The 16,799-nt window shown below is 32.0% G+C and overlaps 1 protein-coding gene across 4 annotated transcripts; it reads right to left on the reverse strand.

Moving 5' to 3' along the window:
- Window positions 1-1,429: 1,429 nt before the first annotated feature.
- On the reverse strand, window positions 1,430-8,475 carry LOC105125661 (uncharacterized). Of its 4 annotated transcripts, XM_011026214.1 has the most exons (16): window positions 8,137-8,475; window positions 7,813-7,974; window positions 7,621-7,737; window positions 7,451-7,535; window positions 6,860-6,968; window positions 6,697-6,764; window positions 6,447-6,572; window positions 6,276-6,369; window positions 5,288-6,140; window positions 4,761-4,961; window positions 4,604-4,664; window positions 3,679-3,792; window positions 2,869-2,982; window positions 2,701-2,790; window positions 1,820-1,893; window positions 1,430-1,707 (listed from the first exon to the last, which is right to left on the reverse strand). In XM_011026214.1, exons 1-15 carry the CDS (start codon window positions 8,232-8,234, stop codon window positions 1,867-1,869), a joined length of 2,319 nt encoding a protein of 772 aa, XP_011024516.1. In that variant the 5' UTR covers window positions 8,235-8,475; the 3' UTR covers window positions 1,430-1,707; window positions 1,820-1,866. The 4 variants fall into 4 exon arrangements, with proteins under 4 accessions (XP_011024516.1, XP_011024514.1, XP_011024512.1 ...); XM_011026212.1 differs by having other exon boundaries at window positions 1,430-1,701; window positions 5,288-6,369; XM_011026210.1 differs by having other exon boundaries at window positions 5,288-6,369.
- Window positions 8,476-16,799: the final 8,324 nt, after the last annotated feature.

Here is a 16,799-nt window from a genome sequence, read left to right on the forward strand (position 1 = left end):
ATCAGGTTTTAAATTTATGATTTCCTTTTGCTTTCTTTTCTGTAGGTTGTTTCGGTCTTATAATCCAAGTTGTGTTTTAGTAAATTTAACCCGATTTGTTTTGGATTATTATCGCTTGAATATTTTTTCTGCATTGAAATAATTTGGCCTAACTCGCGGCGTAGTGCAAGCAGCCCGTGTAATATAAACCAAAAGAGATGACACTTTTACTGTTCACCACCTCACAAAAAACTATTTATTTCAATGATGCACTTTTTTTTGTTTTAAATCTGCATTTCTTTTTTTAATTTCTTATTTTAATATTTATTTTATTAGAAATTAAATTTCATAATTTATCATGGTTTGCTTTATACATGGTTAGCTCAGTTTTATAATACATGTCAAATGTTTAGTGAGTTGACTCATTTTTTTTTTGTTAATTGATAATTTTTTTTATAATTTCATCTTTCAATATTAAGTTAATTCTGAATTAAGTTTCTTTATTTTTTTTTTATGAGTTTATTGAAGTCACATAACTCGAGTTGTGAGTTTAGTGGATTAACCCAATTGACTTGATTTTTTTTTAATTGATATTTTTTTATATTTTATCTTTAACATTGAGTTGATTGTGAATTAAACTTCATAATTTATTTTAGTTTACTTTCTATGAGTTTATCTCAGTTTTATAACTCGTCTCACATATTTTGCAAATTAACCTTGGTAGTTCTAAGTCATTTTATTATGTCTTTTTTTATATTGATTTTTTTTTATTTTTAACTTTAACGATGAGTTTATTGAAAATAGAGCTTTATAATTTTTTTAAATTATTTTTTATAAAATTATTATAGTTTTATTATGTCCTTTTTTACATTGATTTTTTTTATATATAAAATTATTATAATTTTACGATCTAGATTGCAAATTTAACATATAAATCTATATAAATCTAAATAGACCTAAATCAATCCAATATAATATCATCTTAATATTATTATTTTAAAAAATATTTTAAATTTTTATTAATCAAATTATATTTTCACAAATTATTTAAATTAGTTTTAAATCTATCAAGTCACCTGCAATCCAAGCCTTAAATCAGGTCACCCTCAGATCGAATCAAGTTCTAAAATTTGCTATTTATAACAAATGTGGAGTGAAACTCATCGTCATCACAACTTTTTCTTAAAGCATGTGTTTTTTGAAATTAAATGTATTTTATTTTACTGGGGATTACCATGCATCGTTGCTTGAATCATAACTCAAGGGCATCATAGGGTAGAAGAAAATGAAAGTGTTTCAAGCTTGTGATAGTTTTTGAGTGGGAGAAATGCTTCCTTCATCTGCTAACATGACAGAGGTAAAGTCTCCGTGTGGCAGCACCATTGAAGAGGGCAACATCTCATTATTAAATAAAATTCATTTTGGGCAATAAAAAAGAGTTCAATTGAAAGAAGGAAAAGTCGTTTTTTTTTCTTTTTGTGTAGAGCATAAAAGGAAAAAGGTAGGATTAAAAGGAAAACATAGAGACTTGTATTAGTATGCTGCTGAGGCACAATATTTTACATTTTAGCACATAAATCAGAATACATTTCCCAATTTGCTGGTGCAAGGAAATCAGGAAGTGTAGACCTCCAGAAGTTAGTCAAACCTGGTTCAAATCTGGTACTGCAAGACGCGCAGCGAATGTTAAACATCTGCCTCGTATACAATGGTGTGCGCTTTCTGGCCCTATGGTAGCAGACATTGCAGAACCTCAGTAAATGTACGAACATTGATAGGGCAGAATCTTAAATTTCGTTACGTTTTATAGAAAAATGAAATAAGGTGGCAGAGTCAATACCACCAGGCCTGAGCTGCACAGATTGCACAAACTGGAATCATGGGGTTTTAACCTTCCAGAGCATATGTCTGCACCTGCAATCGACACAAAAAAAGAAGAAAAAGATAAGAAAATACATATTCTGAGAAGTAGGATTGTATTGCCGACAATCTACAATGGAGGAAAAAAGTTCTCAAATTTTGCCATGGCACTGAAAAACAGGGTCAATCTCCTTTCACAAGAACAATTGCTGATTTTATTTTTACAGGGTAAAGTATTTGGTTTGCTCCGAGGGGCAAGAAAATAGCAGGTAGAGAACTCACCAACATGAACAATTTAAGGCACTTGACAAAACAAAACAAGCTCGACATGAACTAACAGAGTCCTACAAAAAAAGCTACCCAACCTACCACGTTTCCCATTATATGGCAACCCGGTTCCTGTTAACAAGAGGTAAAGACTAACATGTGAACGAGACAACATAAACCAGCCAGATCATTTGGGAAAAGTTCAAACAACACCTTACACCCCGATTCCCATGTGCATTCAAAAGGTGAACTGATACTGTATCGTGGCAAATCACAGTGCTGCTGAAAAAGGGTGCATGGGAAAAAAGGGAATATCTCAAAGAAAATGATAACCCTTAGTTAATAACAAATTTATTTCACATCATTTTTCCACATTTACATTTGACACTGCATAAAACTTTGATAATCAGATAGTGCTTTCTTTTTATTTTAAGTGTAATTGCACTGGTGCTCGGTTCTGCCATCCAGTGTAGATTCATAATTGGAAGCATGCAAAAAATCAGGGAACTGAAAAATGTCATCCTCTAGCCAATAAAGTACAGAAGAAAACATGAAAAAAAGAAGATAACAAAGCAACCTTTCATTCTATTCTACCTCAGCCATGTTCTCTTCAGGAAAGTAACTAGGTCCTGTACAACAAACACCATGGGCACCATCATACTTGAGGACTCTAAGTTTCCCTTCCTGCAGTTCACCGAAAACGGTTATGCAGTTCAAAAGTGCAGACTAATAAGATCAGCATGATCGAAGAGAGGTGTAAACCTTGGTTCCATAAACAAGACCTCCCCCGGCAAAGGGATGAAAACAAGCAACATTAACCTCATCCTCTGCGCTAGGAAGCACTCTCACAAGTTCCATATCTGAAACTCTGTAAACCTGATTGACAGAAAAAGAGGATTATACCAAATTCTGGTCTACAGTAGAGGTGGAATTGCAAAACAACCATCAGCGATAACCTCAAAAGAACTAGATTCCCAGAAGTAATATAGATGGTATATAACCCTTCCGCTAAAATAATAGGATTAAAATTTCCTTTTCCAAAGATTTTTTCTTTTCCAAATTCAAAACCATGGTTTTCAATAATTGTAGCAATTGCAATCGTGGCTCTGGGTGTTAATTGGAAGCACATACATTACCCATCAAGGATCATCTTGGCACATATACACTCAAAGAAACCATTTCCAGTAGTACAAATTTCTATGTTTTTGTCTATTATTAGCACAATCATTTCCAGATTTTATTGCTATTCAAGATTCATCCCTTCATTATCAAATAGAAAAACTATCTCAATCAATTCTCTGCCATCAGATCACAAACTATGTTTGCCAGAGCAACAATTTTGTGCTTTATTGGAGAGCTACCCTGTTAATTAGCTCTTTCCCAGGCAACAAGTGTTAAAGCATGCCGATGTCAGAGAATAAAGCAGAGAGTTGAGTTGTTTTTACATGAATGAAGCATAAATCAATATGGAAAAGGACACCTTATAGCCAAATAACAATCACCTAACTGAAAATTCTCAAGTAAAAGCAGAGGAAAATTGAAGGGCAGAGGGCATGAAAATGAACTTTATACCTCCAGAACCGTATAAATAGGTGATTTTGTATCCCCGTCAATGACAATGCTTTTTAGAAGGGATACATGGCGTCGACCGTAAGCCAGTAATATGTGCTCAGATGTTGGTGAGAACTGAACATGGCATCAAATACAATGCACAACAATATTAAACCAAAACAGAAATGTAAACGAACAAGCAAACATATGATCCTCAACATCCACACGAAAATAATTAGAAATTCAAACACATGAGATGAACATATTCAAACTGGTATATAAAAGAAAAGAAAAGGTATATCAGGACTGGATATTCTAATATTTGCAAAATAAGTATTCAATAGTGTTATCTCTGAGTCACAGCATGTAAATCTCAGAGCATCATGTCTGAGGGTTCTTTTTCTTCCTTCAAAAAAAAACAAATCAAAAGTCTAGAACACAAATTGTCCCCTCACAGAGTCCAACCCGCAAGAAACTAATGACAACAAGGATTAAAAAAGATGTAAAAATTACTGATATACCAGAATTAAAGCTCAAAAGGTCCTTTTGTTATCAACTTAGCCAGAAGTGCTTAGCACCACAAAGAAGAGCATGCGATGAATTACAATTCAAAAATTCCCCTTCAGTTAACATTTAAGCCAACTGTGCTTAACAGTTAACACCACAAAGAAGTGCAACAGCATGTCCTTTACAAATTAAATGCGATTGTATGTTGAGAGTTCAAATGAAAAATCAAGGGAACGCTAATGAGCTGAAAACCAGCAGAAAGAAGAAAGGTAAGATTTGAGCTTATTATGCCCAATACATGATACCCAATCAGCAAGTGGCCAAAAAAATTTAAATCTTGTTGCAAAGAAAAAGGTCTGATTGTAATGGAAATAAACCAGTAAATATGATGAAAACGTATACATCCAACATTTTCTATCATCAATGAAAGATCACTGACCTGGATTGAAGTCAAACAATGAGCAGCTCTAATTGCACGTGACACAAGCACTGAACCAAAACTGTATAAATAGAAATTTGGCAGATAAGATAATCACTTCTTTGGATGAAAGAACAAGAAAAATCAAGTGCATAATAAGAGCTGGCTAGAATTTTACGTTGCCTCCTCCAGGGAATATATGCGAAGCTCGTACATAACTTGGTGAGCTGATATTGGGTGTCGAGTAGGAGAAGTTGCGGTTCCAGTATCTTGATGGACAAGTGTTTGCAAACCAGGATCAGCTTCCATATGGGGCAGCATGCAAGCAACACAGGCAGCTAAGTATCTTCCACATGGTGAAAAATGAGCACCCATTTCACTGAAAAAACAATAGTTGTCAGAGGCAGACAAAGTGAATATATTAAAAGGTCAGCCAGAATGTATTAGTAAAATGCAACACCAAAAGACTTGACCAAGCTGGCTATTATGACTTGAGACAAAATTGATGATGTTATTTGATGTTCACTAAACATAAAGATGCAACAAAAACACCCCATCCATGCTGTAGCTAGCAAAGAATGCAGTAAGAAATCAACAAATAGATAATTTCTTTTTAGTCCAAAAATTTTATTTCCATCATGCCAATTGGTTAGGTAAAAATCAGAGAAGCAAAAAGAAAGGGAAAAACCATAGCCTTCAACATACCTACAAAGGACAGCATGAGGTATGGTTAAGCGACATTTATCAGAATTGAGTGGAGCACAAGGATGTTCTATGTCATGTGACCACACTCTAAGCTTTACGGTGCATGGTAACTCTGCAGCAGCTGCCAATGACGTGGCAATTTCAGATTGGATTCTATTAAATAAGGGCTGATTATCAGTACCCTCGTGTTGCATGTTGATGGGAGCCACACTTTCCCCAGATTCAGGCACAGAGAACCGGGACCGTGAAACGCGATGCCGCGAGCCAGATCTCCCGGAAACCCCAGATAGGCTGGTGCTTCCAGGCATTGCTAAAGAAGCCACTGCAGCTTCCACATTCTGAGTAGATAGATAAGATGCTAATGAGGAAGGACCGAAATACTGGGCTGAAAGTTCATGACCACCACTATTAAGAGGAAGTGTTGATGGAACACCAGCTTGGCTCTGACCCATTAACCATCCTTGCAAAAAGGGTGGGAGCTCCCACCTTGTGGAGTCTCTGGAGGGTAGAAACTGCTGAAGTTGCCCAAAATCAGTGGTCTGCTGCCTAACTGAAGTATGTGCAGGTGCTCCATCTGTTGCACTATTACCAACACCAAATGTCTCTAAATTAACAGAGTTTCCTTGTGGGTTCCCCCCTACAGACTGCATTTCATCGGTCTCCATGGCATCTTCTCTGTTGTTAGAAAAACCACTTCCCATTCCAGAAGGGAAAGCATTACTTACTATACCTTCTGCACTGGTATATGTACTAGAAGGGACTGCAGGAAATGTCTCCATGGGAGATACCAAGGGATCATATCTATCTGCTGCATTCGTATCCATTTGAGGCTGGGTTGAAGTAGAGGACTCCACTAGCATTGTACATGAATTGACATGTCTATTAACATCTACTCTACTATCATCTATGGAAAATGAAGGCACGAACAGCAAAGGAAAGGACACAAGAGGTAGTTCAGAAGCCAAGCTAACACGATCATTGGACTGACCATTTGCGACAAAAACAGCAGGAGGAGGATATCTTGGGTAACCGGGAGATGTTGCCCGTGTCATCGAGGAATCTGAAGAGTCAAGATCATTGACCTGCATATCAGTCCAAAAATGTAACCTGCGCGATAGAATGAGTAAATAATCAAATAAGTGACCTTTGAGTTATTCACCTCAGCAGTCAAGAGAAATGGAGCCCCGTGCGGGTGAAAATGCACTGCTCGAAGAGAACGCCTAGTCCTCAATACAATGGTTGGTGAAGACGCCTCCCCTCTCTTATTGTAGTGCCATATGTACAACTGACAAATGAGATTGAATGTCAAAATGCATGTTAAAATGCAAATTCAACACAACACAATCCTCTAACATAGAGAGGAAAAAAAATCTCACACACTGAATTATAGTAAATGTAATATTAAATACCTTGTGACCTGATGCAACAGCCAGCAATTCTCCTTCTGCATGGAAAGCAATGGAAGCAATAGGACGATCTGAGAGGGGAAACAAATTCACCTTGTCATACAAGCTCAACAACTATAGAAGAATAAAAGCACTTAAAATAATAGAAGCATAAAATTGAACTTACAGAAATCACGAGATCCTATACACTCTGATGTGTTTGCATCCCATAAGCGAACTTCATAATCCAAGCTTCCACTTGCAAGAATTTCCGGATGCAATGGGTGGAACCTGACCTATAAAACTAAGACCTTTAGATAAAACAACAAAAAAGAAGAAGTAATACCTTTAAATGGGAAGAAAAGGAAAAAGAACGGAGATCAACAACAAAACTATGATTGTACATGAAAGATAATGGGAATTGGTTGCACAACAAAAAGGAAAGGGGAACAATAACCTTTAAGAATATGCAGTTCTTGTAATTGATAAATTGTCTAGACTACCATAGCACTAATTGAATATACTGCTGAATGATAGTTACAGAGCCCTGACCAAAAAAATCAGTATGCTCACTGAACATATTTTATTCCACGTACTTTTTAGCAAGAGATCTCAATGGAACGGGGGGCGCTAAAACTTCACATTAGAGCCTATGCCAAATAGGCATAAAATTTACCAATTATTCATTCATGAGTAACTGGTCAGAATTACAAAAAAATCAACGAAAAAGAGCAACCATTTATGTAAATCCTTGCAAGAATTCCAAATTCAAACTTACCACCCATGGAGTCCTCCGGTGACCCATCAACACCTTCAAGCAATTTCCAGTTTGGCAATCAATTATCTTCACCGTGTGATCACCACTGCGATTAAAAGCAAAGAGAACTAAGAACAACTTCCATTTGCGCATGACCAGAAAAAAAATCAGAGTGGGAAAAAAAAACTCACTGCGTAGAAGCAAGTGTTTTTCCATCAGGACTAAATGCTGCTGCTATGGTCGACCTTGGAGGAGGCACCAACGGGCAATACTTGGCCGATAAATGCCGCAACGACTCCGCCTCAACCCTAAATCACAAAACAAACTCAAAATGTGAAGCAACCAACACTCCTACAAAAGATAAAAAACGGCACATCCGTTACCACGAAATAAGACCGCGTTTTGCATCTCTAGCTTGCTCAGTTTTAGGCGAGGACGACGAATTCGAATTGCAATGAGAATCTTCTCCCCACCACCTTTTCGGTGTGTGCTTCGTTCTCGGACAAATCTCTCTCTGCACTAACAAACAGAAGGCATTTCTACCACTGAAAACATCAAAACAAATCACACACACCAAATCAGCACCAAAATTCAATCAAATTCACCTCCCTACCAATTTCAACTTCAATTTAATCTAAATTCTAGCTCTTGTCAACCATCACTACAATCAGATGCAAAAAAAATTCAAAATTCTTCAGAAATCTGACCTTTGAAGAGGATTAGTGGAGGCAGGAGAATCAAGCGGATTTCGATCCAACGGAAAGGATAGTCCGGTCATTTCCTTGGTAGCACAATTCAGATTCATATGGAGAGAGGAAACTGAAGCTAATCTTCTGCAATAATATCGAAGATCGTAAAAAATTAGAGAGATAGGAACCCTAATTCATTGATAGATTTGGATCGAGAGGCTCGTCGGTGTATAAGAGAGGGGGCCGAGAGGGGTACGCGTGTTGGATTTTGGATTTGAAATGGCGAGAAAACCTAGTGAAGGAAAGAGAGGAAGAGGAGCTGATGAGCCAATAGGAGGGGAAGGGGGGAATAGAAGAGAAGAGGAGAATTGTAGAGAAAACGAGGTTAAAAATGTTGATTTACTGTAGTAAAAAGACGTGGTTAATATTGCTATTTTTGTTACTGTATTTAATATTATATTATATAAGATTGCAAATTGGACCTGCTTTGTTTTGTAGTTTTAAAATGTAGATGAGATCTAGATTGGTTTGATGGACCTGCTTTGTTTTGTAGTTTTAAAAGGTAGATGAGATCTAGATCGGTTTGAATAAAAAACAACATATATATATATATATATAAAAGATACATTAATTTATAAAAAATAAATTATCTTGATCAACAATATGTTAACCGGTGTAATTATCCTACACGGGGTTTTAAAATTATATTTTGTTTAATTATTAATTTTTTATTATAAAGGGTGAATACTATATGTGTTTTTTATTAGATGGAGGGCTACAATGTTAATATTCGTTAGTTTCTAAATGTTAATAATAAAGGTTTTAAGTGGATACATGAAATTAGTTATGGTGGATCTAGTATTGATATAGGGATAAAGGTTGTGAGTAGGGAGGGGTAATTACACATAAGTTTGGTTTTGTTTTGTATATACCTAAAACCAGAATAATTATTTAAATCTGGTTTTTTGATAACCAAACATTACCCCCATTGGGTTCTGAGTGTCTACAACCCGGCCACATACAAATGCTATAGCTTGCAACTATTTAATATATAATTTGTTTAGTATATATATAATTTCTTTTAATTATAAGATTATTTATTTATTTTAGATCGATTTTAAATATATCAATATCCATGCTTAATCTAAAAACTGACATTTTGCATTTGGGTCTACTGAACTCAATCAAGTTGAATTTTTTTTACTTATTTAGTTCAGTCTGGAAAAGTCTGGAAAAGTATACTTCAAGTTCATATCAAATTATTATTTCTAATTAAGGAATTGATGAATAAGGAAGAAGAGAGGAGATTGGAGATTTACTTTGTTTATTATTTTTCTAGTGTTCAGAGAACATTTGAGAAAGTAGTGTAAATTTCTAAAAAAAAATTAATTTTTTTATATGTTTTAAATATACTCTAATCTTAAAAATAATTTTTAAAAAATAAAAAAAAAAATTATTTTAATACATTTTAGTACAAAAAATTATTTAAAAAACAATCATAATTTCATTTTCAAACAAACACTTAATCAATTCACATATTCATCAGAGTAAGTAAACAATTAAATTTTGTATTCTATAACACAGTAAACTTACTATTAATAAATGGATGTTAATTGAAAAATGAATTATAAGATTAAGATTAAACAATCCCCCCCTTGTCTTGGAATTATCAAGGAACTTTGGATAATAAGGTTTTGTAGAAATTAAAATAATTTTTTTTTGTTTACATATATCTATTTTTAATTTATTTTGCATGCAAAAACTTGTTTTATAGTAGTTTTGATATAAAAATGTGTTTTTCAAAGAATCTATTTTTTAATTGCAACTAAAATTATTTTTTTAAACTTTTTTTTTAATATAATAATCATAAAAGCTATCATAATGCCAGACACACTTGATATATGTAACTAACCTTCTAAAGAAAATTAAAATTAAAAATACACAACAACCATTACAAAAAAATCATTCTATATATATTTGAAAATGAAAAACCTCTTAATTGCTCTGTAGCTAATTATACACCTCCTGCAACCAAAGTCATGAGTAAAAAAATTTATAAGTTTGTTATTTATTTTTATAGTTATTTTTATTTCTATTTGGTTGATGAATATATTTTTCTTAAGGGATTTTATTTTTTTTCAACTTGATATGGGAAGTCAAATATTGTTCCTTTTATTTTTTTTTCTTTTTAGTTTAGGAATCCTTTTAATAGTTCTATAATCATTTATTAAAAAAATCATGTTCAAATAGATTTATAACTAGTATAACCAGAACTGTTTAGTTTGTATATCAACATACTACATAAAAAAATATTTATTGATGAAATTTTGAATTAAGATTTATGTGTTGAGACCTCTTCCAATAATATTATATATTTCTCTATGCTTGTTTTCTTTTTCATCTACGTTGCTTAATAACATAACCTAATGATTATCTGTGGTTGGTTGTTATGTCTTATTGAATAATCAATATTAGAAGAGGCCAAAGAACAAGATGTGCTCATGTAAAAAGGGATAGAAAGGTTTTTTCTCATTAAAAAAACATTTTAAGACTTGATGATAAAAGACATGCAAATATAGATTGTATAATTGACTCGTTAGTTGTAAGAGGTGGGAACATCTAAGGATTTTGAGGAGATTGGTTGTAAATCTATGGATAGCTCTGAAAACTCGTTTCAAGAGCGAGAATAAATAAGCCTACCTTGATCTTGATTTTAGTGATCACATTTATAATGAGATAAATGTGAATTGATATTCTTAACCAATTTATAATATTTATTTTGATTATGATTATATTGACAGTATCCTTGTTGATAAGTAACCAACTAGGTCCTTGATCATTTAAAGCTAAAGGCATTTAAATCATTTCATTAATTTTATATGCAAATTAAGGCAAGATCATATAAAAATACTAAAAAAAAACACCTCGATCTCAAATAGATAAAGTATAGGGAGGTCAAACTTGAAATTAAAAACACAAAGACCTATTTTTTCACAAGAGGTTTAACTAACTTAATAATCAATTGAAGTGAATATTTTTCTTCCTGGTCGAGTGCTGCTAAGATCACATAGAGCATTATTTATCAAACTTGTAAACTATATGTTCTATGTATTAAAAAGGTAGAATCACGTAACTAAACTCTTTTTCTAAAAACAATCTGCGGTATTTTAACTTAAAAAAATATTGTATGGGTGCAATTTATGTGAGCTAAATATTTTTCATCTAATCATGCGTTAGGTTCCAAAGCAAATTGATATAATGTTGAATACTTTCATTTAGGTCTAAATGTTTATAGGTTATAGAAGTTAGTTTCAAACAAATCCTTATAAGTTTTGAGATATGGTAAAATTGTGAAGGTTTGTTCAATTAACATGATAGATTTTAGTCCTTTCCTTTTATAGCCTATGAAAAAAGGTGAGCTTTCAGGAGTTTCCAATAGTGTTAATGTATGTGAGTTTGTTAATTATATGGGGCATAAAATTAGGATAAACCCTGATAATGATCATATTTTTACTATATTAATGATACATTTCTTATTTATGTTTCTCACATTGAAAATGACAATGATCTCATTTTTTTAGAAAGAGAGAATGATGAGAATATACATTTGAATAGAAAGAAATAAGACTTTTTAAATAAAATGTTAGAAAGTAGAATGGAAGTGAAAATAGTTATGGTAAATCATAAACATGAAAAAAAACCCTCATAAAATAGTAAAGACTCAAAAGACACTTAACATCATGAAAATAATTATTCATGTATTGTGCAATCTAGTTATGGTAAAAGTCTCTCCTGATGGATTTAATGAATTTAAAGTGACAGGATTCCTTTATAGGTTATTTTAGTCTATTTGGTTTTCTAAAAATATGTTGATGGTGTCTTTTAGTAAATTCATAAAGGAGTCGATCATTATATTTGTCACTGCTATTTGATATTTCTAATATTGATGTGATAAAAAAAGGTTTGACAATATTCTATTGTGTTTAATAATAATTGTTTTAGGTGATATTCGGGGTGAAACATCCAATTAAATTAAATGAAAAAAATAGATCCAATTAGATCATAATACAAGATATAATAAAGCTTAAAAGGTGGCGCTTCTAAAACATCGAAGTTGTTATCTAAAGTATCCCTAGTTAACCTGTAATTAGCTAACCAATCAATCGCTGAGTTTGCTTTCTTGTAAACATGTGTAGTTAGTACCTCTTGATCTCTATCCAACAACCTTTTAATCTGCATGATAAAATTATAATTCCTATCCATGGTAGCATTATTCCTAGCTATAAGATTAATCATAATAACAAAATTTGAATCTTATATAACTTTTCTAAACCTTTTTGTTATACCAGCTCTAATCCAATATAAACTGCACATAACTTAGCAATTACCAAAGAGCAAGCCCCATTATTCATAGCAAAATCCACCAATTATGTCCCCATACCATCTTGAATAACTCCTTCTGCATCTGCTATCCCTGAGTTACATTTACTCAAATAGATTTATAACTAGTATAACCAGAACTGTTTAGTTTGTATATCAACATACTACATAAAAAAATATTTATTGATGAAATTTTGAATTAAGATTTATGTGTTGAGACCTCTTCCAATAATATTATATATTTCTCTATGCTTGTTTTCTTTTTCATCTACGTTGCTTAATAACATAACCTAATGATTATCTGTGGTTGGTTGTTATGTCTTATTGAATAATCAATATTAGAAGAGGCCAAAGAACAAGATGTGCTCATGTAATAAGGGATAGAGAGGTTTTTTCTCATTAAAAAAATATTTTAAGACTTAATGATAAAAAACATGCAAATATAGATTGTATAAGTGACTCGTTAGTTGCAAGAGGTGGGAACATCTAAGGATTTTGAGGAGATTGGTTGTAAATCTATGGATAGCTCTGAAAAGTCGTTTTAAGAGCGAGAGTAGATAAGCCTATCTTGATTTTAGTGATCACATTTATAATGAGATAAATGTGAATTGATATTCTTAACCAATTTATAATATTTATTTTGATTATGATTATATTGATAATGATAATATAAACAATAACACGAATCACAATGATAATGTCATTGGCAGTATCCTTGTTGATAAGTAACCAACTAGGTCCTTGATCATTTAAAGCTAAAGGCATTTAAATCATTTCATTAATTTTATATGCAAATTAAGGCAAGATCATATAAAAATACTAAAAAAAAACACCTCGATCTCAAATAGATAAAGTATAGGGAGGTCAAACTTGAAATTAAAAACACAAAGACCTATTTTTTCACAAGAGGTTTAACTAACTTAATAATCAATTGAAGTGAATATTTTTCTTCTTGGTCGAGTGCTGCTAAGATCACATAGAGCATTATTTATCAAACTTGTAAACTATATGTTCTATGTATTAAAAAGGTAGAATCACGTAACTAAACTCTTTTTCTAAAAACAATTTGCAGTATTTTAACTTAAAAAAATGTTGTATGGGTGCAATTTATGTGAGTTAAATATTTTTCATCTAATCATGCGTTAGGTTCCAAAGCAAATTGATATAATGTTGAATACTTTCATTTAGGTCTAAATGATTATAGGTTATAGAAGTTAGTTTCAAACAAATCCTTATAAGTTTTGAGATATGATAAAATTGTGAAGGTTTGTTCAATTAACATGGTAGATTTTAGTCCTTTCCTTTTATAGCCTATGAAAAAAGGTGAGCTTTCAGGAGTTTCCAATAGTGTTAATGTATGTGAGTTTGTTAATTATATGGGGCATAAAATTAGGATAAACCCTGATAATGATCATATTTTTACTATATTAATGATACATTTCTTATCTATGTTTCTCACATTGAAAATGACAATGATCTCATTTTTTTAGAAAGAGAGAATAATGAGAATATACATTTGAATAGAAAGAAATAAGACTTTTTAAATAAAATGTTAGAAAGTAGAATGGAAGTGAAAATAGTTATAGTAAATCATAAACATGAAAAAAAACCCTCATAAAATAGTAAAGACTCAAAAGACACTTAACATCATGAAAATAATTATTCATGTATTGTGCAATCTAGTTATGGTAAAAGTCTCTCCTGATGGATTTAATGAATTTAAAGTGACAGGATTCCTTTATAGGTTATTTTAGTCTATTTGGTTTTCTAAAAATATGTTGATGGTGTTTTTTAGTAAATTCATAAAGGAGTCGATCATTATATTTGCCACTGCTATTTGATATTTCTAATATTGATGTGATAAAAAAGGTTTGACAATATTCTATTGTGTTTAATAATAATTTTTTGGGTGATATTCGGGGTGAAACATCCAATTAAATTAAATGAAAAAAATAGATCCAATTAGATCATAATACAAGATATGATAAAGCTTAAAAGGTGGCGCTTCTAAAACATCGAAGTTGTTATCTAAAGTATCCCTAGTTAACCTGTAATTAGCTAACCAATCAATCGTTGAGTTTACTTTCTTGTAAACATGTGTAATTAGTACCTCTTGATCTCTATCCAACAACCTTTTAATCTGCATGATAAAATTATAATTCCTATCCATGGTAGCATTATTCCTAGCTATAAGATTAATCATAATAACAAAATTTGAATCTTATATAACTTTTCTAAAACTTTTTGTTATACCAGCTCTAATTCAATATAAACTGCACATAACTTAGCAATTACCAAAGAGCAAGCCCCATTATTCATAGCAAAATCCACCAATTATGTCCCCATACCATCTTGAATAACTCCTCCTGCATCTGCTATCCCTGAGTTATATTTATTGTAACCATATATACTGAGCTTGACCTAATCTTTTATAGGATAAATTCAACCAATCTACCTGACCTCTCTATTGATGATATTCTTCCTATTTTCATGTGTTTAAATCATTTTAACATCCACCACCATTTTTTTTTATAGTTAAAACAGTATCGTACCAATTTACTTGCTCCACATCAAAAACTCTTTGACGTCTATCCTTCCAAATAAACCATGATGAAATGCCAAACTTTAAAGGCCAATATGTATTATGAGAATCTCTGTTTCTCAAAACAAGATTAGAAATTAGTTAATAATATTAATTTATGATTGTAAAAATACTCTCTCTCCTCAACCTTGACAGGAGATTCCCCAACCTTCTATGTTTTAGGACAATTACACAAAGTATGAAGCAAAGTCTTCACTTTTGTTAAATAATGACTGCAACATGGATTTGACACAATTCTTCTTCACCTTTGTTAAATAATGACTGCAACATGGATTCGACACAATTCTTCTTCACCTCACTTTATTGGTCATTATAACATAATAACCACAGTTCAATAAACGATTTACTACGTTTAATTCCTTTTCATTTTCAGATACTTTACCATAAAGGAATTTGATCCATCATAACATTATATGTCGAACCTTTTTTCACAATTTAAATTTAACAAGTAAAGGCCTTATGAGATCTACCTCAACACATAATCTAACAAAATTCCCCCTCATACTTATTAATGTATTCCTATCAACCTTTAAAGTTTTCCTAGTTTTATCACCTATAGTCCATAACACTGAAATGTCATAGTATTCCAATGCCAAATCTGGAAATCTAACCCAAACAATTACCTTATCTATTATAGCCTTTCAGGGATCAAATTTGAGATGCCATATGCGAACCATTAAATAATGATTAACCACCATCAAATGATTTCCAAATAATATATGTTATTTTTCCTCAATATTAGAGAACTTCATAAAAAAGAATTCATTAGCTGGAAATTTTTAGAGAACTTCATAAAAAAGAATTCATTGCCCGAATTCATTAGCTGGAAATCACCTTGTAATTTCCATATTGATTTAAGACGTTTGAACAGATACATGTAACCCACCTTTCTTCCTATAATTTTTATAATTAAGGCTTGTTTTTATGGTGCACGGATTCTCTTTTTTTCCTATATTGAAAGTTAGATAATTAGATAATAATCCTCATCATAATCATTCTCATTGTTTTTTAATATATATTCCTCGATAAGACTATCATTTTTAGAACATTACATCATTTATGAGAGAATCCTTATAACTATTCCCATATTTAGCCATTTTTTAAAAGTCATGTCTAGAATCATTATCAATAAACTTATTTTTTTCTCTAATCTTGACTGTCTTACTTGAACGTGCCAATAAATTGGACCCTTCTGTGGTTCTCTATGTAGCTTTAGGAAAGAGCACAGTATTTAATTGGAAAAATAACTTGACAATGCTTAAAAATGGTCAGTTTTTATTATGTTAAGATTAAGCAAGCTTGAAAAAACTACTTTTTTTCAGTTTTCCACCACTTAAACTTATTTTTTTCTCTAATCTTGACTTTCTTACTTGAACGTGCCAATAAATTAGACCCTTCTGTGGTTCTTTATGTAGCTTTAGGAAAGAGCACAATATTTAATTGGAAAAATAACTTGAAAATGCTTAAAATGGTCAGTTTTTATTATGTTAAGATTAAGCAGGCTTGAAAAAACTACTTTTCTTCAGTTTTCCACCACTTATATGTGGACAAATTAATGAAGCAACTAGATCTATTATCCTGATGGTTGGACAATATCAAATACAAATAAGGCAAGCGAGGTAATGTCAGATTTGGTCAATCATCTTGGGATGCTTTCAGTAAATTTCAAGGTAGTTTTGCATATAAAGTAAGGGTGTGC

Source organism: Populus euphratica, unplaced genomic scaffold (genome assembly GCF_000495115.2).
Source record: "Populus euphratica unplaced genomic scaffold, PopEup_1.0 scaffold58.1, whole genome shotgun sequence".
NCBI lineage: Eukaryota > Viridiplantae > Streptophyta > Magnoliopsida > Malpighiales > Salicaceae > Populus > Populus euphratica.